At 41.9% G+C, this 24,722-nt stretch overlaps 1 protein-coding gene across 2 annotated transcripts in view; it reads right to left on the bottom strand.

Moving 5' to 3' along the window:
• Positions 1-24,722, bottom strand: part of PRKCQ (protein kinase C theta) — a 147,606-nt gene that overhangs the window by 30,707 nt on the left and 92,177 nt on the right. For both annotated transcript variants that reach the window (XM_077473015.1, XM_077473016.1), the window contains exons 6-10: positions 9,591-9,622; positions 9,424-9,509; positions 5,881-6,010; positions 3,099-3,208; positions 1,297-1,399 (exon numbers count right to left, since the gene is read on the bottom strand). In XM_077473015.1, the coding sequence (XP_077329141.1) occupies positions 1,297-1,399; positions 3,099-3,208; positions 5,881-6,010; positions 9,424-9,509; positions 9,591-9,622 (461 nt within the window). The remainder of the gene's footprint in view (positions 1-1,296; positions 1,400-3,098; positions 3,209-5,880; positions 6,011-9,423; positions 9,510-9,590; positions 9,623-24,722) is intronic.

Raw genomic sequence — 24,722 nt, 5'->3', positions numbered from 1 at the left:
TTGAGATCATTACATAAATATGTCTGCAACCATCTGTATTTTTGCTGCTCTTTATATTATGTTTTATAATGGGATTGCTAAGAGAAATATCAAAAGTGGAACAAGTTATTTTTAAGGTGGTTGTAAACCCTTTACAACCACTTTTTGCTACAGGTAGGAAATAATAAGGCTTATCTGTAGTTACCCCAGATATCTCCTAAACCTGCGTGATTTAGGAGATATCCCCCATATCTGCTGTTGCTTCAGTGAGTGTGCCGTTACCGGTGGCTCCCACGTGGGAGTGACGTCATCGCAGCCCCGGCCAATCACAGTGCCGGAGTCCACGATACCCGGAAGTAACTCTGGGAGTGATGTCGTCGGCCGGAACGGTGTACGAGGACTGCTGCGAGTGCTTCGATCTAAGGTACCACAAGTAATTCATAATGAGCTAGTATGCTATGCATACTAGCTCATTATGCCTTTGTCTTGCAGGGTTTTTTTTTCTACGGTTTACAACCACTTTAAAAGGGCTGTAGAGAGCACAGATGTGAAAGCGTTGATCATTTCCTGTTGTATTTATTCAGCCCTAAGTGTATGTATCACAGTGTGGGTCTGTTGCAATGTTTGGTCCACACACAAGGCCCTCTGTATCAAGTAAGTTGCAAGAAAATGTACACAATGGTTAGAGGAGAGCTGAAATAAAGGGCATTTTATTATCTCTATGGCTACATCCTTCAACAAATGCTACATATAATTAACTGGCATATCCTGTTTTTTAAATTTTAGAACTATATTAACATATCTCCTAACTTTTTGAGATGGGAACGAGGGACACCTATTAGCAAAAGTATGTAGGCATAGGACACGCCCTCTTAAAGGAGAATTATACAAACAAAAATGATTAGTTAAACCTACAAATGTTTTTTTTTTTTAGCACTACTCTTCCTTTATACTGTACTGGCTTTTGAAATTTACAAATGCAGCAATTTAGAATTTGGATGAAAGGTTTAGCACTGGTAAACACTTTTTAAAAGCTAAAAAATGCATTTTATATACAACTATATGGATCAGACCAAAATGAGGGACAAATGAGGAAAGAGGGACAAGGGGACTTTGTTCCAAATCAGAGGCAGTCCCTCAAAATAAGAGCCAGTTGGGACCTATGTATTAAGTCAGGCACTTTTGGAGACAAGCTATAATGATTTCCTGGCTTTTTGAATCTTTTGAAGGTCTACAAACTACATGCCAACAAAGTACAGGCTTTGAAGCACGATGACCCCGAAATTGTGCCTGAAACATTCAATATATTACATGTACCTTTCCTGGCAGATACTAAAGGCTGTTTTTCTTCCGTTTTGCTGTCACCAACTTCAAGTGGACCTTTCCTGTAAATTGGCTCAGATTCTCTTTGCTTCCTATCCTGAAATGGGGAAAAAGGGTCACCAGACGCATAACAGACATGCTGCCAATTTGTTCACCATAATAATTGCTCTCATTTTCAGCTTTGTCAGTGGTATGCACTAAGGAACTTTTCGGATTTGCATTTAAAAAAAAATTATAATCTCAGAAAATTATAATCTCAATTCTATGGATGCAGAAGATTTGCTTTATTTCTTGAATAAATACAATTCATCTAAATATTATATAGTTATGAAAAAATATGCCAAAAACCAATGAACTACAAAAGAGTGAACCTGATTTGAAGGGTTTACTAATTTCAAGAATTTTCAAGATTGGAGGAAATTTGCTGCCCATACCAAACCAGTCATAGGAGCATTGGTTGGTGGCTTTGCTTAACAGTAGACATGTGCAGAACAAAATTAGGGTTGTTTCATTTCTATTTGTTATTTACATAAATTAATTTGGTTAAATTAGTTTAATCCGTTTAATTCATTTTCGGAATTCGTTTTGTTTATTCCTATTCAAATCGATTTGAATTTACAAATTTGGATCAATTCAAATAGTTTTCAAATCAATTTTGAAGGGTTTTCAAATTCAAATAGTTTACCAATTTCCAAAGAGAATAAAATAGAATAGAAAATAAAGAAAAACAATTATTTTATTCTCTTTGGAAATTGGAAAACAATTCAGATTCGTAAACTTTTCGAATTTGAAAACTATTCGAAAACTTTTCAAATTCGAAAACGATTTAAAACTATTCAAATTTTGTCTGAATTTTAACAAAGCCAACCGCACATGTCTACTTAACAGCTTAACATTTTCTTTCCTCAGGTTTTATATATGAGCCTTGATATGAATCAGTTGCTCCAAGTGCAACCTTTTAGTGCAGATATTAGGTAAATGGAGCCTAGCTGATTTTTTTGGGTTCCCACGTGATAACTTTGGACTTCAAGTGGTTAGTTTAGGGGTTATTTTAGGGACAAGAGTTAAAATAATACTTTGATTTTAGAAAGGCAAGTGTTTCAGGGTTGAGGTTAACGTTTTATGAATTTATTTTAAGTGTCAACTTAAGGGTTAAGGTTAGGCTATGTGTTAAGTTTTAAAGTTAGGTGAAGGCTAAGTGTTGAGGGTTATAAGTAAAGAATAATTTTAGAGTTTAGGTTACGTTTTATGGTGCAGGTGAGAGCAGGGTTAAATATTAGGTTTTGCCTAAAACTGGTCTTATGTATTTATAGATTTTTTTAACAGATTCTTCCATCCACATTATAACACATGGATGGACAAATCTTCCTTGCTGGCTAAATGTAATCTGACAACCAGTGGCCGTCAGAGTGTTCAAACAGTGCCTATATCTGATTGGATGCAGGCCCTGTTCAGCGAACAGTTTTCCACCTGGCTCAACTGACAAAAGTTTATTGCTTATTCATCTTTTGGCGAGCCAAGTGGTGCAGACTGGGGTACTCATGACTCGAATTCTGGGTTGAATCTGCAATGCAAAGCAACCTTATGGGATAATGTTTGATTTGAAGGAAGGTGGCAGAACACACATTTAGGTTCTTCACATTGTGAACCACCAGTGCCAATTTTCAACATCAAAGTGAACAAACTGTCACTTATTATTATAAACCTGCTGTAAATTGTCTTCAGCTTTGAAAAGTATAAATTCTACAGTATACGAAAGTGAGTAATAGAACATCAAGTAGACAACACAAATGTACCTGTTGAGTACTCTCTATCATGGCCAAAGCTTCTGCCATTAACTTCTGATTAACCCCACATAGGTTTGCTACTTTATTTTCACACTTATGATGGACGTTCATACCACATTCTGCATGAAATATATGTGATAAACATCAACAATGCATTAAAAAACCTAAATAGTAATAGTTAAATAAGTTTAATAATCTTAACTGTCAAAACAATATGAAAAATATTATGCCTCTTCTTCTCATTAACCTTCTATGGAGAAGAGTGAAGAATCAAAGCTATTATGTGTGGCAAGCAAAACTGTCACATGTATCAGGTAAAAAGAGAGCAGGGCTTTTATTAAAACAGTATATCAAACAAATGTCTTGCCTTTTAGAGATGTAAAAATGTTTAAGTAGACACATACATCATAGTTAACTGGGTCATACTGCTAAATCTAGCTCTAGGCATCTAGATTTCAATGACCTGTGGTCAAGAAAGGCTGGAAATGCATGCTGGATTTCTATCTCTAGAGCCTGTAGGCACACATGGTAAATAATTTCCCCTCTACTAAAATCTTTTTTATACAGAACATTTCTATGTTTTCCTGGTCCTGACCTGCACTGATTATTGTGATAATGTGTAAATATTTTTATCATCCTACTGATGATGGGGGGGGGGGCATGACTGGAAAACCTAAACCCAAAAGCTTCTTATTTGCTTCTGGTGGCTATAGGCACCTGCTTGCTTTGCCTAATGGTAAATCCAGCCCTCTCGGTAAGATAATATGAAAATTTATCAGACCTGACTGAAAAAGGTAAATTTTGTCACCTCGAATTGTGCCAGATCAATCAGTGACTAGCTTCGTTCATGTCATATGGGCTTGCTTGGTAATTTCCAGATACTGGAGACAGGTAGTGGATCTACTTTCTTCTGTAATTTCCACCCCAGTTCCTCTGACCCCTGAAGGTTGCCTTCTGGGTCTATTAAACAAAGAACTTAGGCCCAGACACACTAGAATCTTCTTACGAGAATTGCTTTTTTTAGCTCATAAATGAATCACCCTCAAATGCGTGCAATCCTCCCCACATTTGGTGTACTAATGGGTACACAAAGTTAACCAAGTTATCCCACATGAAAAAGTAATTTATGACATTAGAACAGGGCTTTTTTTCTGGCGGGACGTGCCAGAACATCGTTTTGCCACCTCTGCCAAAGGTAGTGAGGGAGATTTTATTTCTATATCATTTACTTTACTAGGTCGCCAGCCGTGGAGTAAGCTGGCGGCCGCATAAGCCGAAACAGTTTCTGTAGTGTCGGCTGCAGCCCTAACAGAGTGGAAGATGGAGTGATATCATCTGCACTCCTCCTCTCTCTGCAGACTGGATCTCTTGCTCCTTTTTGCCACCAATTGCAGCTGTCAGGAAGAGCTGCGGTATGATGTGCTAGCCTACTTTCCTGTGGAGACATTGCTTTTTTGACAAGTTAATTATTCAGATTTCCTGGACGGAGGCTGTCTATTAATGCTGCTTGGATATGGGGGCTGCCTGGATGTCTCTTTGCTAGATATCGACTGTGTCTTGCTGGATAAGGGATGTCTCTTTCTGGATAATTGCTGTCTCTTGCAAGATATTAGCTGTCTCTTGCAGGAATGGGCTATCTCTTTCAAGATATGGACTGTCTCTTGCTGGATAAGGAATGTCTCTTGATGGATATGGGCTGTCTCTTGCAGGATATGGGCTGTCTCTTGCAGGATATGGGCTATCTCTTGCAGGAATTGTCTGTCTCCTGCTGGATATGGGATGTCTCTTGCAGGGTATGGGCTGTTTCTTGCTGGATATGGGCTGTCTCTTGCAGGATATGCACTGTCTCTTGCAGGATATGGGATGTCTCTTGCTGGATAAGGGATGTCTTTTGCAGGTTATGCGCTGTCTCTTGCAGGATATGCGCTGTCTCTTGCAGGATATGGGCTGTCTCTTGCAGGATATGGGCTGTCTCTTGCTGGATATGGGATGTCTCTTGCAGGATTTGGTATGTCTCTTGCTGGATATGGGATGTCTTTTGCTGCATATGGGGCTGTCTCTTTGCTGCATATGGGTCTGTTGAAATCATCTGGAAGTGCCTCTGAGCTTACTTTGGTAACTGTTGGATATTTCCAATGTTTTGTACTTTTTACTTTGTTGCTTTTATATTAACAAATTCCATAAAAATTACTTGTACAGCCCCCCCCCCCCCAAAAAAAATTATACTTGGTTCCCTGTTCTCTAAAGGGGGTGGTGCTAGGAAGTGTGTAAGGGGATGGAGAAAAGGCAGGTCTAGGTGTGGGTAGTCCGACAACATAATCCAATCTGACTTTTTCTGTCGGAATTTCCGACCGCATGTATGGGGCATTACACTGACAACCTCTGGGAATTAAACCCTTTTCTTCTTGTAGATTCTATGATGTGTTAGGATTATGCCAGCCCTATGGCTGTATTATCTACAGTATGCTAGTAATCGTACAACATTGTTTTGAATCCAGGAAACAATTGTTTGTTATTTAAGTTCAGTTTGTATTACTGTTTAATGAACTGATGCTGTACATGATGCATGTGGTGATTTATACTATTATCTGCTTATTGTACTGTGAACTGAATGCTCTGTCATGGTACTTTCTTGCAGTAAACTGAGTTTAAATAAAAAAAAAATTTTTTAAAAATTAAATGTCATTTTCTAGCTGTCAGTAGAACTTTTAGAAGAGACTGCAGGGGATATTTCACACTCTGCAGTCTGCAGACTTTCACAGTCTGCTATCAGTAGGACTCTAGTACTTACCCGCACACTTTAGTCCTTGCTTTGCCAGTCCCCAGAGAAGTGTCCCACAATGTTCACAGAATGTTGGACTCTTATAATTGTACACTTTAAATCGGTGAGGCATGTCTATTTTAAATCTTTCTTTATGTAGCTGTAAAAATGGAACATTGAACAAAACAAAATTTATTCATCTGCATTCTTCTTAAATCTTCAAAAAACGCAATGCTATAAATTCAAGACCTCATACAAATGCTAAGATTTACCAAAATGTATCTCTAATGCCACGTACACATGATCGGACTATCCGGCGGACAATCCGCCCATGTGTGGGCTCTGGCGGACTTTTTCTTCCCAAAAGTCCGGCAGACTTAAGCCGCGTACACACGGGCGGACTGTCTGGCCAACTTAGTCCGTCGAAACACATTTCAGCGGACAGTCCGCTCGTGTTTGGGCTTCAGCTGACTTTTTCAGCGTGCAGTCTGGCGGACTAAGTATTTCGGAATTTCCGTAATATTGTCCGTCAGACTTTGGTTTCAGCGGACAATCCACTCGTGAGTAGGCTAGTTGGACGGACTAAGTATGGCGCATGCTCAGAAAGGATTTACACGGCCGAAGGTTGCATTGCTGTGTATTGGACGTCCTATTTCTAGTCCCGTCGTACGTGCTGTACACGTTATCGCGCAAGCTTTCAACGGACTGTTTGTGCATCGTGTGTGGTCAAGTCCGTTCATTCGAAAGTAGGACGGACAGTCCGTCGGATTGTCTGACGGACTAAGTTGGCCATACAGTCCGCCCGTGTGTACGCGGCTTTAGAAAGAAGTCTTGACTCTTAATCCGCCCGTCTGTGTGCTAATCCGCCAGACTTTTGAAATGAACGGACTTGCCCACACACAGAGAAAAATCTAGTTCCGTCTACCTGGAGCCACATTCAAAATGAACTGACTTTTCTCCGTGTGTGGGCAAGTCTGTTCATTTCAAAAGTCCCCCGCCATAATCCGGCGGATTATCCGCCGGACCTAGTCCGCCGGAAAAGTCTGAGCGTATGTGGGCAGGTCCGCTCTTTGGAAAGTCCGGCGGACCTCCGCTGCAAGGTCCAGCGGATTTTCCGCCGGACTAAGTCCGCCGGATAGTCTGATCGTGTGTACGTGGCATAACAGCTAACTATAGGCTTAGCATAGTGTTACATTTTGAAGACCATTTGGAAAATTTTGAGAATGTTACCAAGTTGGTTTAAAGGGGAACTCTCCAAACCAGATCTTTCTGTTCTGGATGGAGTAAGACAAGCAAGATCTCAAGGGAAATTGAATGCCATAGTCACTAGAGAAACATCTCTGTAGTGACTAAGGGAGGCCCACACCTGCAATCCTTTTTAAAAACAACAGTGCTTAAACAAAGCATGCTAAACAGAATATCCGGTTCCCGACCGTCACACGCATGTACGTCGGCAGAATGGCACGGCTGGGCAAATGGGCGTATCTGTACGTCCCTTTAAATTTGTCGCCATGCCATCGCGTGCGCGCCGCCCGGGACCTCCATGAGTCGGGTCGCGTGGACTCAATCGCTGTGGGGATACCCGTGATTGCCTCACGGAGAGGAAGAACGGGGAGATGCTAATGTAAACAAGCATCTCCCCGTTCTGCCTAGGGACAGTGTCACTGATCTCAGCTCCCTGTGATCGGGACGTGTCACACGTAGCCACACCCCCCAACAGTTAGAATCACTCCCCGGGACATACTTAACCCTTACACTGCCACCCCCTGGTTAACCCCTTCACCGCCAGTGTCATTTACACAGGAATCAGTGCATTTGTATAGCACTGATTGCTGTATAAATGACAATGGTCCCAAAAATGTGTCAAAAATGGCCGATGTGTCCTTCATAATGTCACAGTCAAGATAAAAATCGCCGATCGTCGCCATTACTAGTAAAAAAAAATTATTAAACTATCCCCTATTTTGTAAACAGTATAACTTTTGCGCAAACCAATCAATAAATGCTTATTGCGATTTTTTTTTACCAAATATATGTAGAAGAATACGTATCGGTCTAAACTGAGGAAAAATCAGTTTTTTTATATATTTTTGGGGGATATTTATTATAGCAAAAATAATGAGTTTTTTCAAAATTGTCGCTCTTTTTTTTGTTTATAGCACAAAAAATAAAAACCGCAGATGTTATCAAACACCTCCAAATAAAAGCTCTATTTCTGGGGAAAAAAAGGACGTCAATTTCGTCTGGGAGCCACGTCGCACGACCTCGCAATTGTCAGTTAAAGCGACGCAGTGCCAAATCGCAAAAAGTGCTCTGGTCTTTGGCCAGCAAAATGGTCCAGGGCTTAAGTGGATATACAACAGTATCTATCTACAGCTCCCTCCTTGTTGGCTGATCTTCACATAGGCTATCCCTCCATCAACCTATCATGCCAAGTTCATCCACCTTATCAACTATTCAGTGTCTGACACCCCTCTCTGCCAATCCCTCCACTGGCTTTGTCAAGGAATAAAATACTAAATACTAACATAGAAAGCCATCGCCAACTCTGTCACAAGCTACATCACCAACATCATCTCAAAATATCACCCAAGCCATCATATTTACATCTCCCAAGACCCCTTGCTGTCTAGCTTCCTAGTCAACTCCTTCCATGCTTACCTATAGGACTTGTCCAGAGCCTCTCCCATCCACTAGAACTCCCAACTCTGTCCAGCTATCATCTGTTCTGTCCGCCTTTAATAGATCTCTGAAAACTCATCTCCCCAGGAAGACCTAGCCATCCTCCACCCAATAAATGGCTCATTCACATGTGCAGACAGAGCGTGGTAAAAATAGTTGGTTAAGACTAGACTGTCCTTCTTTAGTTGGATTGGGGTTGTACACCTATAAAACGTATACCCCATGTTGCGTTCGGTGGACAGTACTGCGACCAAACACAACCCATTTAGGTCAATGGGGTCGTGCTGCAACCACCCTGCAATTGTGTGTAATGTGTGCAGTTGAGGTGCCTCTGTGCGGGCCTTTCAGGGATCAGTCAGATGGTGAGGAGGTGACATATCGCCTCCCAGCCACCTGTCAACCAATCAACTGCGGATCTCTTTTCAAATGAGTGGCAAGGTCTGTCACGTGTGTGAACAAGTCCAAACTGTATCCTTCATTTTTTCCATCATCCCTTGCAGTTATTAATTTTTATGTCACTTGACCCTCTCCTTTAGATTGCAAGCTCTCACGAGCAAGGCTCTCTGAACCCTCATGTATTGAATTATATTGTAACCACCCTGTCTCTATTTATTTTGTAAAGTGTGTGCTGAAACTGTTTGCATTATATAAACGGTGTATAATAATAACCTAAAGTGAATAATTGGATTCTGTGATCACAATGTTAGGTTTCACCATCTGAAGGTAAAAACCAGGAGCTGTGTAAAGTGGGGACTGCTCTGTTTTATTACATGGAGAGAGGTCACAAGCAAAATGTGATTTGCAATTATCTTGCAGTATTATTGCAACTGAAGGAGCAGAGATAATGCAGAGACCTATGCATATACTTTTTTACAAATGGAAAACACTTACTACTGTCTCTTTGCTGTTGACTGCAGATCCAGTGCACTTAGCAATAACCTTATCAATGCATTTTTTGTGAATAGCAGCATTGCACTCTAGTAAAAAATAAAATAAAAATTATACATGTATTCATTATTGTCAAAAGTTAAAAGAAATAGTATTTGAAAAATTCTTACGTCGACATTGATAACCTTGCTTGTTAAGCCCCCTGAAAAAGATATATAACATAATTTATCTTTAGTTGAAAATGTTTCTATACAGTATCATTCATAGGAAGATCTCTGAATAATAACATCAGTCAAGATAAAACATAAAAAACATCATATATTTGATTTAATGTAGAGTTGAGTGGTTCCCAGCGGAAGCCCCACTGAAAGCCATGAGGGGCCTGCATCCCCCACAGCTTATTGCAACAGCTTGCATGTTCTTGCTCATGGAGTGATTACCTGCAAATGACTGGCCCTGGACGCAGATAGCCTACAACCAAGGCCAATCATTCACAGGTAATCACTGCAAACCTGACAGTGCATCATAAGACTGGCTGCACAGAATTAGAAATCTTTTGACAGGTAAGTCAGAAAATTTACAATATATGTATATAACAGCATATATTTACAGTGCATTATCCTTTTGTAATCATACTCTGGCTGCACAATTTTTGATGCAGTTATGTATGATGTAGTATGCAGCACCAACAAGCTCTTATAAGGAAACTCTAATGCAGGGGTGTCCATCGTTTTGACCTTCCTGGACCACATTGGAAGAAGAGGAATTGCCTTGGGTCATACATGAAATAAACTAACAATAAGGATAGCTGATAAGCAGAAAAAGTCAGGCAGATTACAAGTTAACGATCACTGATAGAGATAATTTACCTATATGAGTAATAAAACGTAATTTTTTTGTAATATTTTAAATTATAAAAGTAAAAGAGGGCAACATAACAATTGTGTGACATCTGACACTCTTTTTGATAAACGAATGCAACAATATCTGTTTCGATGGATGTAGTAGCAATTCTCAGTTAATTCTCAAGGTTCTCATGAGATATTTTGGTTCTTTCCCTTTGTGTTTCATGCTTGAAAATAGTTTCTCACAAATTTAGGTGCTGATGAAAACTGATGGCGTGAATAAGGCATAATTGTGAAGAGTGGGATCGTTTCCTTTTTCGTTTTCTTTTATTTTCAAAAGAAACACTGTCAAATGTTTCTTCAGCCACATGTGTTCGCTAAGTGTAAACTGATTTTTAACATTTTTAAGTAAGTTTACGATTTTGTGTTGGGCCACATTCATAGCCATCTTGGGCTGCATGTTCAGGTCAAACCTGCTCTAATGGTATTAGAAAAATATACACACACACACTGTATATATTGTACACTGCTCATGAAAATGAAAGGAACACTTTGAAAACCCATCAGATCTCAATGGGGAAAAATATCATGCTGGATACCTATACTGATATGGACTGGGTAATGTGTTAGGAACGAACGGATGGCACGTCTTTTGATGGGAAAAAAATGATCAAACTACAGAGGGCTGAATTCAAAGGCCCCTGAAAATAAACGTGAAAAAATAATGCAGCAGGCTAGTCCATTTTGCTAAAATTTTATTGCAGCAACTCAAAATGAAACTCGTTTGTATGGCCCCCACATGCTTGTATGCATGCCTGACAATGTTGGGACATGCTCCTAATGAGATGACAGATGGTGTCCTGGAGTATTTTCTCCTAGATCTGGACCAGGCCATCACTGAGCTCCTGGACAGACTGAGGTGCAACCTGGTGGCGTCGGATGGACCAAAACATAATGTCCCAGAGGTGTTCTATTGTATTTAGGTCAGGCAAGTGTGGGGGCCATTCAATAGTATCAATTCCTTCATCCTCCAGGAACTAGCTGCATACTCATGAGTCCGGGCATTGTCGTGCACCAGGAGGAACCCAGGACCCACTGCACCAGCGTAGGGTCTGACAATGGGTCCAAGAATTTCATCCTGATACCTAATGGCATTGTTTAGCTTGTAGAGGTCTGTGCATCCCTCAATGGATATGCCTTCCCAGGCCATCACTGACCCACCACCAAACCGGTCATGCTGAACGATGTTACATTCAGCATAACATTCTCCACAGCTTCTCCAGACCCTTTCACGTCTGTCACATGTACTCAGGGTGAACCTGCTCTCATGTGTGAAAAGCATTGGACGCCAGTGGCGGACCTGCCAATTCTGGTGTTCAATGGCAAATGTCAATGGAGCTCCACTGTGGCGGGCAGAGAGCACAGGGCCCACTAGAGGACATTGGGCCCTCAGGCCATCCTGAAGTCTGTTTCTGATTGTTTGGTCAGAGAAATTCACACCAGTGGCCTGCTGGAGGTGATTTTGTAGGGCTCTGGCAGTGCTGATCCTGTACAAAGGAACATAAACCGGTCCTGCTGATGGGTTAAGAACCTTCTACGACCCTGTCCAGCTCTCCTAAGACCTTCTACCCTGTCTCCTGGAATCTCCATGCTCTTGAGACTGTGCTGGGAGACACAGCAAACCTTCTGGTAATGGCACATAGTGATGTGATGTGCCATCCAGGAGGAGTTGGACTGCCTGTGAAAACTGTAGAGGGTCCAGGTATCACCTCATGCTACCTGAAGTGACACTGACCCTAGTCAAATACAAAACTAGTGAAAAAAAGCTGAAAAGATGAGTTGGGGAAAAAAATGGCAGTGGCCTCCACCTGTGAAACCATTCCTATTTTGGAGGTTGTCTCATTGTTGCTCATCTAGTGCACCTGTTGTTAATTTCATTAACACCAAAGCAGCTGAAACTGATTAATAACCCCCCTCTGCTTCTTAACTGACCAGATCAATATCCCAGGAGTTTAATTGAATTGATTCTATACTCTGATTAAAAAGTGTTCTTTTATTTTTTTGTGCAGTGTATATATGTATATAACAGAAAATTTCTATCAAATACTTACCATAATTTTCCTTTCCTGATGGACTCCGTGGCAGCCTACACTTGGGTTAATCCTGCCCCCTCATACCTCATAAATCTTTGTTCCGGGCCAGAGGCCGGGTTCCATAATTTAGCCTACTTCAGCCACTGGGAGGGAATTCCTGCTGCCATGGAGTCCATCAGGAAAGGAAAATTACAGTAAGTATTTGATAGAAATTTTCAGTTTTCCTGACAGACTCCATGGCAGCCTACATGTGGGAAATAACTAACCATACACACCTGGGTGGGCAAAATGCTGGATAAAAGACAAAAAAAGGTTTAATTGGCACCATTAAAAGACAAGATATGTAAACCAAATTTAACTGAAGACAAAGAGGCTGACTATACGTAATAGTGCGCCATGAACATGTTAATTGAAGACCATGAGGCCGCTTTACAAATAACTTCTGGAGCCATGTGATGTGAAGCCATGATATAGACACGCTGGTTCAGTGAGCAATCACCGCTTCTGGAGGCGACAAACCCTTAACTTTGTAAGCCCACTGAATGGCCTGAACAATCCATGAAAAAGAAAGGACAGGTGGTCGGACTGACCGAACGGAGCTGTAGCTTCTGGATACTGTCTCAGAGCTTTCCCAACATCTAGGGGATGAATACTGGAATCTCGTGTAGATCTAAACATTGAAAGAGCAATTTTATGATCATCGTGAAACACAGATGATACTCTGGGGTTTGAACCCAACACAGGAATCAAAACTACCTGATCAGGAAAAAAGGTTAGAAATGGCTCCTTGCATCCCAGAGAGCTGATTTCGGAGACCCCCTTGGCTGATGTTATAGCCATCAGGAAGGCAACTTTTAGAGAAAGTTCCTTAAAGGGGTTGTAAAGCAAAAATTTTTATTTTTTTAAAATAACAAACATGTCATACTTACCTCCACTGTGCAGCTCGTTTTGCACAGAGTGGCCCCGAACCTGCTCTTCTGGGGTCCCTCGGCGGCTGTCTCTGCTTCCTCCCGCAGGTGCTTCTCACGTTAATGCGAGCTCCCTCGCATTGGTGAGAAGCACTGCGGGCGCGCTCCCGTGATACAGCCGGCGGCTATAGCCGCTCGCTGTATCACAAGGCCCCGCCCCCCGGCGCGCTGCGTCATTGGATGTGATTGACAGCAGCGCGAGCCAATGGCTGCGCTGCTTTCAATCCATCCACTCCAGCCAATCAGCGGCCAGGCTGAGCGGCGAAGAGGACGGCGGGGGCGAGCGCGGGATTTTCGAGGGGGTCAGGTAAGTAAAACGGGGGGACTGGGGGCGCCGGCAGTGTGAGATGTTTTTTCACCTTAATGCATAGAATGCATTAAGGTGAAAAAACATTTACCTTTACAACCCCTTTAATAGAGAACTAATCTGTATATTCCATCTCTCTTCCTGAGAAGAAATCCAGGACAAGGGGAAGATCCCACTTAGAAAATCTTGACCTTTCCTGAGGTCTGAGCCCTATTGTTCCTCTGAAGAACTGCCAAGTTAGAGGGTGTCTAGCCCAGCAAACGCCCATAAAAGCAGAAATTGCAGAGACTTGAACCCGCAACGAGCTGACTGACAAGGAGAGATCCAAGCCCAATTGTAGGAAGCCTAGGTACATGCTCTTCTGGAATTCAATAATGTGGAGATGGCCCTACTTGGGCAGCCTAGGGCCTCAATGCTTCCCCTCTCAAAAACCAAACCATCAGATGCATATAGGAAGTGCATGGATTTAGAGTTTCCCCCTGTGATAAGAGATCTGGTCTGGAGGGCAGAGGAACTGGGTCCCGGAAGCCGAGTTGCATCAGCAGGGGAAACCATGTCCTGTTTGGCCAGTGCGGGACTTTTGCCACTATCTCTGCTTCTTCATTCCTGAGCCTCAACAGAAACCAGAGAATGACAGGAACCGGGAGAAAGGCATAGGCCCTGTGGAATCTAAATTGGTCTGTCAGAGCATCTACCTCGAAAGCCTGGGGATAACAAGACCTTATGTACTGTAGTATCTCTCTAGTCTGAAGTTGCATGGGGAGGCGAATAAAAGTCTACTTCCAGAATGACTCTCAGGGACAGGACCCACTTGAAGATTTCGGGGGGTGTTCCGGCGACTTCCTGAAGTGGCGAGCTGGAACGCAGATGCGCTCCAGCCACCATGGCTACATACACCAGAGTCTGAGAGCAATGAGGAGACACACAACACAGAGATACAGCTGCCATTAATAATGAATACTTTTGTACATTACCACCACCATGGCATCATCCAGACCAGATCTGGGACTGGGAGCTGCTGCTCGACCCACCGCACGCCCAGGGCATTTACAAGGCCTCCCGCTAATAGCTGGGATGTTTGGCCACATTTCCGCTTGCCTGCCAATGGCTCTCCATGGTATCGCAAAATATCGCCCATGTCCACCTGCTAATAGCTAGGATTGCTGGATTTCAAAGAGGATCAGTGTTAACCACCACAGTATTTCCGTGCACACCGCCAGGCCTGGATTACCGAAAACTTCATAAAAGGTAAGACTTCATCTTGGTCCTAGGAGGAGGATAAAAAAGGAACACGGCCTCTGGCCCAGAACAAAGATTTATGGGAGAAGGGTGCTATGAGGTATGAGGGGGCGGGATTAACCCACAAGTAGGCTGCCATGGAGTCTGTCAGGAATTCATTTTTTTATTTATATGAAACCTTTATGCTACAGATGAACAGTTCATTCAGAATGCTCCTATTGCATGCATTTTAAAGAGCACAAAATGCTTTCCAATTAGAAGTCTCAGCACTGTCTGAACTCCAAATGGTTCCATAGCGGCTAACAGAGGAAGGGTATATGTCTCGCCACTGACTCTATTAGATGTTTGCATGTTCTGAATAGATCTGAATAGCAAGAGATCAATTTACACAGACAGTTCATGCTTTTCTTAGCATATCAGCAATTCACTGCACAAAAATCCTATGGTAAATATATTAACCACTTCAATACAGGGCACATTCACCTCCTTCCTGCCCTGGCCATTTTTCAGCTGAACATAATAAGTATAGTAGATAATAAGTACTGTAAATCTAAAGAATTTTTTTTTTAGCTTTGGATACAGTGCAGCAGGGAAATGTAGAACCCCTGGCAGGTTTTTATTGCTGTCTATATCTCAGCTGGTCAGAGTTACCCTCTTAGTTCATTCTGCTAATTATTGAAACTGGGACTAAAAGTGATAGAAAATCTAAAATTTGAGTCACCAAAACAGGAAAGACAACTATTCTAGTGACAGCTGTCTAAGGCTTTGCTCAGATGGTCATTAGCCCCTGGGCTGCCTTTGTTTTTGGCCTGCATCCGCCTTGAACTGTGAGCAGGCAACCTATAGCGGTTGATACAAATGCAGTGGAGGCATTTGAGAGTGTTTGGAGAGTGGTCTCATTTCAAAATTTAACAGTCATGCAGGAGCCATGCAAAGCCCTACAACCACTTCTGCGTGGCTGTGTCCATGCACATACCGCATCTGAATCTATCTCTATAGGCTGCTTGCGCTCAGTTCAGGGTGGATGCAGGTGCAAAAACAAAGGCAGGTGCCAGCACTCATCTGAACAAAGCCTAATGCTGCGTACACACAGTCGGAATTTCGGCCAGCAAAAGACCGATGAGAGCTTTTCGTCAGCAAATGCGACCGTGTGTATGCTCCATCGGAATTTTGCTGGCCGAATTTCCACCAGCAAAAGATTGAGAGCAGGTTTCGATCTTGTATATGCAATTCCGACGTGCAAAAACTCATGACTGCTCAGATTCAACTACTAGACAGAAGCTATTGGCTACTGGCTATTGAACTTCCTATTTCTAGTCCTGTTGTGCGTGTTGTATGTCACTGTGTTCTTGACAGTTGGAATTTGATGTAACCGCATGTATGCATCTTGAGCGAAATCCTATGGACCTCTGCACACTGCTCTACATCCTAATAACCTCTATACACTGCCCTGCTGCTGACCTTTGTACACTTCCCTACATACCTCCTGACCTCTGTACACTGTCCTACTTACTACTGATTTCTGTACACTGGTCTACTTACTACTGACCTCTGAACACGGCTCTACTTACTACTGATCTCTGCATACTGCTCTACATATTACTGACCTCTGTACACTGCCCTAAATCCTATTGACCGCTGTACACTGCCCTACATCAACATCCTACTGACCTCTGTATACCACTGACATATGTACACTGCCCTACATACTACTGGCCTCTGTACACTGTCCTACATACTACTGACCTTTGTACACTACCCTACATCCTACTGACCTTTGTACACTGCTCTACATACTACTGACCCCTGGACACTGCCCTGCTTACTACTAACACCTGGACACTGCCCTACATACTACTTGCACTGGTCAGAACTCAGAGCAGATAGCCAGTTCTCAAGCAAATCAGGCTTAAGTATCAGATGTTCTGCTTTCATGATTGATTCCGGCATCAGCCTTGAGGGGGTGACCAATTGCTCATCAGACATGAAAAAATTGTGGATGAAAGTGAATGCTGAGTTTCATACTGAAGCTAAATGTTAAGGTAGGCTAAGTTTATATTTTTACACCCTCTTTACTTTTTATTGGGGGCTTGTTAGTTATATTCTTTTTTGTTTTTGAAAAAAGTGCTGCACCCCAGTGATCTTTGTTCTCATCTATGTTGTCCAGGTAGATCGCCATCTCTCAAAGGTAGCCTACCACTGCCCTACTTTATCACAAAAAAGTTGGCTTTAGATATAATTTATTATACACAGAGACACACCGTATTGCTTTTTAAACAATGGACCAGTTTTAAACTGCAGTTGTTAACACACATACAATACATTCTAATAGAATGTATGTATTTTTGGGTGAATGATGGGAGCAGATTTTTTTAGCAACTGCCCATTTTTATATTACCATCACAAAGTGAAAATGTGAACATGCTGTGCTGAGTACAGTACAGTAACACAGTGTATTTGGGGCACAGAAGTACAGGTGCCAAATCCAGGGCACGGAGGGCTGATACAGCTGTCCCATAATTCCCGGAAAAGCGTGGTCTTTACCACATGAACAGCTCTTGGTTAGAGGGGCCTGTACCAATTTTCTCTCATTGATTGTGAGCATTGATTACTATTTCAGTTATGTCAGCTGAACTGCATGAAAATACAGAGTTTGGTAGGGGATATGTAACCACTAAAGTACCTGATATACTGTACAAGATATATAAAGACAGCATGTGGTAGTTCTTACTAAAAAAATTCTTATTAGACAGAGTTGGCCTTGAAATAGTCTGCAGAACCTGGGTCATTTCAGTTCCCTTGGGTGTTATGTTAAGTAGAGAGCAAGTGGCTTAGCACTCTGACTGTAGCTGGACCTGTGTACTGGTGATATTTGATTATGATCTTAGAAAGGTCGCTCTGTACAACTCAGAAATGAAGGGGAGTTTTCAAGCTGAAGGTTAGATAACATTTTAGAGATAAAACATTTCTATGTAATTTCACCACAACTTGAAGGCTTCTTAAAGCAAACATTTGCCAAGCTTGTGTGCACTTTAAATTGCTTTCCTAATGAATAAATTACTAAATTAAGGAAAATTTTGTAAACAAACAGCCAATTGATACTATGGGAAAAGAGACATTTCAAGGTGTTTTCGGTTTTGGATCAATTAAATGTAAATGTGTAATACTTTTAGTAATTCATTCTTAGCTGGATTGAGCAACATTTTCTTATACACAAAACTATTGGGATGCCTGCCTTTACACACACATGAACTTTAATGACATCCCAGTCTTAGTCCGTAGGGTTCAAGTCAAGTTCCTTCACCCCAAACTCATTCATCCATGTCTTTATGGACCTTGCTTTGTGCACTGGTCCAAATCATTTGGTGGAGGGGGGATTATGGTGTGGGGTTGTTTTTCAGGGGTTGGGCTTGGCCCCTTAGTTCCAGTGAAGGGAACTCTTAAGGAGTCAGCACACCAAGACATTTTGGGCAATTTCATTCTACCAACTTTGTGGAAACAGTTTGGGATGGCCCCTTCCTGTTCCAACATGACTGTGAACCAGGGCACAAAGCAAGGTCAATAAAGACATGGATGAGAAGTTTGGGGTGGAGGAACATGACTGGCCTGCACAGAGTTCTGACCTCAACCCAATAAAACATTTTTGACCTCACAAATGTGTTTCTGAAACAATGGTCAAGAAAAGAGGGGGAGGGATTAGAGTGAGTGGACAAGGATTTGGTCTGTCCAACCCAAATTAAGAACAAATGAAGAAAACCTGGTGCCAGAAGACACGGTTATGAACCCCTAGGGGTCTATTATAGACAGACCAAAACATTGAATATAAAAAGGTATACATTTATTTTCATATACCAATAGTGGACGTATAGAAATCAATGCATAAAAACAGTATCTTATAGCAATTAGTACAATTGTATGAGCTGACCACTGTCCTGGTGCAGGACGGACTAGTGATGATCAATACAGATATAAAACACCTTACATGTTTACATCTCTGAAGTCCTTCTTCAGAGGTTAATTTGGTTTAGATGGGTACAGATTTTCTATAACAAAGAAAGAATTCAAGTAGTACAATATTACTACACAATAATTGGTGTAAATATTATGACAGTTGCAAAATATACAAAAGAATCTCTAATCATATATGTTCAGCCATGTATATGGACTACAACTTACATAGTAAAATAATCCACATGGAACGGATCTGTTTAAAGTAGATGGTCATTCCAATCATGGAATGACAATGATCAATAAAACACCTTACACGTTACAGACTAAAAGTTCTTCTTCAGAAGTTAATTTGGTTCAGATGGGTACAGATTTTCTATAACAAAGAAAGTATTTAACCGGTTCCTGACCGGCGCACGCCGATGTACGTCGGCAGAATGGCACGGGCAGGCATATTGGCATACAGGTACATACAATCTTTAATGCCACCCTGCCATCGCGAGCGCGCCGGCGGCGGCACACTCACATGCCAGTCGGGACCCCTGTGAGTCCGGTCGCGGGTCCCGCAGACTCGATCGCTGCGGGCATACCCGCGATCGTCTCACGGGGCGGCTGAATGGAGAAATGCCGTTGTAAACAGCATTTCCCCATTCTGCCTAGCAACTAGTGACGCTGATCTCTGCTCCATGTGATTGGAGCAGAGATCAGTGTTCACTAAATGAAAGCCCAGCCCCCCACAAGTAAGTAACACACCCCTAGGAACACTTAATCCCTACACTGCCACCCACTGGTTAACCCCTTCACTGCCATTGCCATTTACACAGGAATCACTGCATTTATATAGCAGTGATTGCTGTATAAATGACAATGGTCCCAAAAATGTGTCAAAAATGCCCGATGTGTCCTCCATAATGTCGCAGTCACAATAAAAATCGCTGATCGCCGACATTACTAGTAAAAAAACAATTATTAATAAAAATGCCATAAAACTATCCCCTATTTTGTAAACGCTATAACTTTTGCGCAAACCAATCAATAATTGCTTATTGTTTTTTTTTACCAAAAATATGTAGAAGAATAAGTATCGGCCTAAACTGAGGGAAAAAAATGTTTTTTTATATTTTTATAACAAAAAGTAAAAAATAATGCGTTTTTTTCAAAATTGTCGCTCTATTTTTGTTTATAGCGCAAAAAATAAAAACCGCAGAGGTTATCAAATACCACCAAAAGAAAGCTTTATTTGTGGGAAAAAAGGACGCCGATTTTGTTTGGGAGCCAAGTCGCATGACCGCACAATTGTCAGTTAAAACAAAGCAGTGCCGAATCGCAAAAAGTGGTCTGGTATTTGACCTGCAAAATGGTCCAGGGCTGAAGTGGTTAAGTAGTACAATATTACGCCAGGGGACCATGAGCGGAGTTAGGCGGCAATTTTTGTCGTGCTCTTCCGCCCATTCACTGTGGCCAGCTGACAGCCATCACAATCAACATTGTGATTGGCCTGATGCTTCGATATGTGCTCATATACCAGCTCTTCAGGCATTTATTTCAGATGCTGAAGGAGCTCATGGTGGTAAAGCAGCACAGTTTTATATATCCTAAATCGCAGAGGTATGTTCACCATTTCTACTATTACCTATTATTCTATGCAGCCTTATTGTTGCTGGGTCTTATTGCCTAGTGCTTTATTTTAATGTACTTAATACCTTTGTTAGTGATCTTGCCAAGCTTTATATCTTTAACACAGTTATACTGGCCCAGTTCAAGCAGGAGTTTTTGCTCCCCAGGCTTGAGTCCTCGCAGTGAAGCATTGGTTGCCGTTTGTGTCTCTGAGCTGGCTGTGTTCTGGAGGGGATCTCGTTTGCTGTCCATGATTGGAATGACCATCAACTATTCCTCAGACCTGTTCCATGTGGACTATTTTACTATGTAAGTAGTCCATATACATGGCTGAACATATATGATTAGAAATTATTCTGTATATTTTGCAACTGTCATATTTACCATATTTCATATTTACATTTTAAATATGTCCATATTTACACCAATTATTGTATACTAATATTGTACTACTTGCACACTTACTTTGTTATAGAAATTCTGTACCCATCTGAACCAAATTAAGCTCTGAAGAAGGACTTTTATTCCATAACATGTAAGGTGTTTTAGATCTGTATTGATCATCATCACTAGTCTGTCCCACATCAGGACAGTGGTCAGCTCATACAATTGTACTAATTGGGTATCAGATACTGTTTTTATGTCCACTATTGTTATATGAAAATAAATTTAGACCTTTCTGTATTCAATGTTTTGGTTTGTCTATAATAGACCTCTAGGGGTTCATAAATGTGTCTTCGGGCACCATGTTTTCTTCATTCGTTCTGAAAGAATGGTCAAACATTCCCATAGACAAACTCCTAAACCTTGTGGACAACCTTCCCAGAAGAGTTAAAGCTGTTATAGCTGCAAAGGGTGGGCCAACTCAATATTATACTCAATATTAAACCCTATCGGCTAAGGCGGGAATGCCATTAAAGTTCAGAGAACTGTGAATGAATGAACTGCAAGCCCCACCTACCATAACAAATCGGTGCCTGCCCCAGCCTGTAGTATTAGTCTCCCAGGGGAAAACTCTGTATTAAGGTGGTGGCAGAGATAGAGCACATCTTGCTCCAAGATATAATGTAGCATGCAGGTACCACTGCATACTGTATTCAAGCTATTGGTCTTGCGCCCAATGTCGGATCAAAGCGGCCAATGGGCTGGGATTTGAGTTGATTTGAGCCTGTCTTTCATTTATCTTACACTGAAGTTGAATACAGTGTGTGGAGATACCTGTATGCTTTATTATACAAGTCCCACCCGTCACAGTGACAAAGGGACTTGTAGTTCTCAATGAAACACAAGTGCAGTATTCACCACACTTGTAGTCCATAGACTTGGACCTCCAACTCTCCATAACTCAGTACAGACATATAACTGGAGGAAGAGTTTGCAATAGCCTGGAATTAAACCCATCATACACTAATCAAAGGTGCATAGCTTTGCAGACTGTTTTGCAAAAAAAAAAAAAAATGTAAAAAATAAATGCACACCTTTTCCTGCAAATATACAGTAAGTGTATTTGTCGTTTTTGTGCAAAAGATAGCGCAAAATATACATAAGGCAACAGCGGTGCTATTATTATGTGCTGCCTATTAGTACGTGTTTCAATATTCAAATTGATTCTCATGCCCCTGTACATAGAGCCTTGGTTTATACATAAGTCACAATTATGCACCCTATTGCTATGATTCAAGTGTTAAATGGCAGAGCTTCAGTGGGTAGTGTAGACATTTGACAGTTGAATGACAAGAGGTGGGGATTAATCTCAACTTGGTAAGAAGCTTATGCCTTGTATACAGCCTGGGCGTGGGGTCCAAGTAGCCCTGCATGAACATATGGATCAAGCTGAAGACTGACATGGGTACTTTCTGCACTGTGACATTTTAGCCCTATTGTTACTTTTGGAAAATGTGAGGCCAGATCAGATTTAATTTAAATCTTAAGTGTGCAGTATCTCCTTCTGAGCAATAATAGATATAAGGTAGATCTTTAATTAAATTCAAAGGAAAACGTATAATTAAAGTGTATGTTACTCCAACATTTCATATTTCTGATGTGTTTATGTTACCATGTACTTGTATTAAAGAGGTATCCTGTTCTCTTTGCATTGCTTCCTTTTTGGGGTGATCCTACCAGCATCCTGCTTTCCTATTTCAAACTGACCACCCTAGGACATGAAGCACATACATGCTAGCAAGGTCAGGTTGTTCTTTGCATTCTACTTGGGAGTCCAGGCTTTCTGTACTCCAGTGGTCAGACTTCTGCTGACAATAGGCTGAGTCTGTGCTCCGTTTAAGCTGCTGGTGCTGTTGCTTGTAAACAAAGTGTTTATTCATGAACTTTTTCATCATGGTATTTATATTAGCTAAGTGCTAAACCAAAGCACCACACAGCAATTACATATCCTACACCAGGGGTAGGCAACCTTTTGAGCAAAGTGTGCCAAAAAATGTTTTCAAAGAAATTGAGCATGCCGATTTTATAACAAAAACCTCACACTTTAATCACAAAAAATATATTTTTTTAAAGTAAATGCTGTAAACTACTTTATTAGTGAGAAATTAACATCATGCACTCTTACGCCTCAGATCAGTCCCAATTCATGCACCTTCACACCTCAACCCCCTGCACATTTGCCCCACCACTGTAACCCCCTGCTCATGTTTTCCCCTGATCTACCTCCTTTCTCCACTGCACCCCTCTGCCCCATCTCTGTACCCCCTGCTCCTCTGCCCTACCGCTGTAACCCCCTGCTCATCTGTGCCACCAATGTATTTCCTTTCTCCTCTGCCCCAACACTGACCCTCCTTTCTCCTCTGCCCCACCACTGTAACCCCCTTGCTCATCTGCCCCATCACTGTACCCCCCTGCTTTTCTGTCCCACCGCTGAACCCCCTTCTCATCCCTCCCACCACTGTACCTCCTGCACATCTGCCCCACCACTGTACTCCCTGCCCCACCACTGTAACCCACTACTCATCTACACCACCAATACACCTCCTTTCACATCTGCCCCACTGCTCTAGCTCCCTGCTTTTCTGTCCCACCACTGAACCCCCTTCTCATGTGCCCCAACACTAAACCCCCCCTGGTCATCTGGCCCAACACTGAGCCCCCCTGCTCATCTGGCCCACTGCTGAACCCCCCTGCTCATCTGGCCTAACACTGTACCCCCCTGCTCTTCTGTCCCACTGCTGAATCCCCTTCTCATCTCCCACCACTGTACCTCCCTGGACATCTTCCCACCGCTGTACCCTCCTGCTCATCGGTCGCACTTCTGAACCCTTCCTGCTCATTTACCCCACCGCAGTTTCCGGTGTCCGTATGCCTCTAGTATCCTACGCGTTACGTCACAACACACGTGACTTCAACTGGGATCCCAGTTGAAGTCGTGTGTGTTGTGACGTAACGCGTAGGATACTAGAGGCATACGGACACCGGAAACAACGGTCAGGTACGAGCTGGGCGCTTGTTTTTACATTGTGTGATCCATATACTGAAATGTGAGTTTTTTAACGTTTCATTAATAAAGTTCAGTTTTTATTTAAACTTACTACACCATAGTAGGCTCTTTATTCCCTCTCTTTACCCTGGTATGTTGAGCATCTGAGAGATCCCTGACATCCATTTACTGAAAGGAAAGGAAACGATCCCCTCTGGCTTTGCTCCATACCTATTAGGAACGCACAGAAACACATCAACCCTAAGGGATCTGCCCCCTCTCTCTCCTCTACATGCTGTTTACCTTACAGCAGTAAGGTAATAATTTAGCACACTCACGGGTGTAAGTGACACTGAGGAAACACCTTGCACTTAAAGTCACAGTGCCACCGGATGTTACTGTATTGTCACTTGACACCCCCACATCTGCACTTTTGCACACTGGACCCTGAAGAGCATCCAGCCTTTCACTTTTTTCGGACTCTTTATGTTATTTAATGTCATTCACGGCTATTCATTAAGCCTATACTTTGCATATTTGCATGTGTATTTACTGTACACATTAGCATTTCATTGCGCTACTTGAAATCTTATTACGTTTGCTTTTATTTGCACATTTATTCTGCACAGCAGCACTTTATTGTGAGATAATTAATTTTATTGCTCATTTTATGTGTATTTCACTCGCATTTATTTATTTACTTTATTGCATTTATGGTAATTTTGTAAGTATATTTTAAATATTACCTTTAGGAGTGCAGCACCATCCACTGCTTTATTTTCTATTTTTGTGGGTAGAGTTTGACCCCCTACGGTGTCTGCAGCACCTTATACACACATTGTTCACATTTCCTCT

This window comes from Lithobates pipiens, unplaced genomic scaffold (genome assembly GCF_037356315.1).
Source record: "Lithobates pipiens isolate NorthernLeopardFrog02 unplaced genomic scaffold, aLitPip1_a1.2 Scaffold_8, whole genome shotgun sequence".
Classification (NCBI taxonomy): Eukaryota; Metazoa; Chordata; class Amphibia; order Anura; family Ranidae; genus Lithobates; species Lithobates pipiens.
Note: the sequence above shows the minus strand (reverse complement) of the source record. Positions and strands in the feature narration are given on the sequence as shown.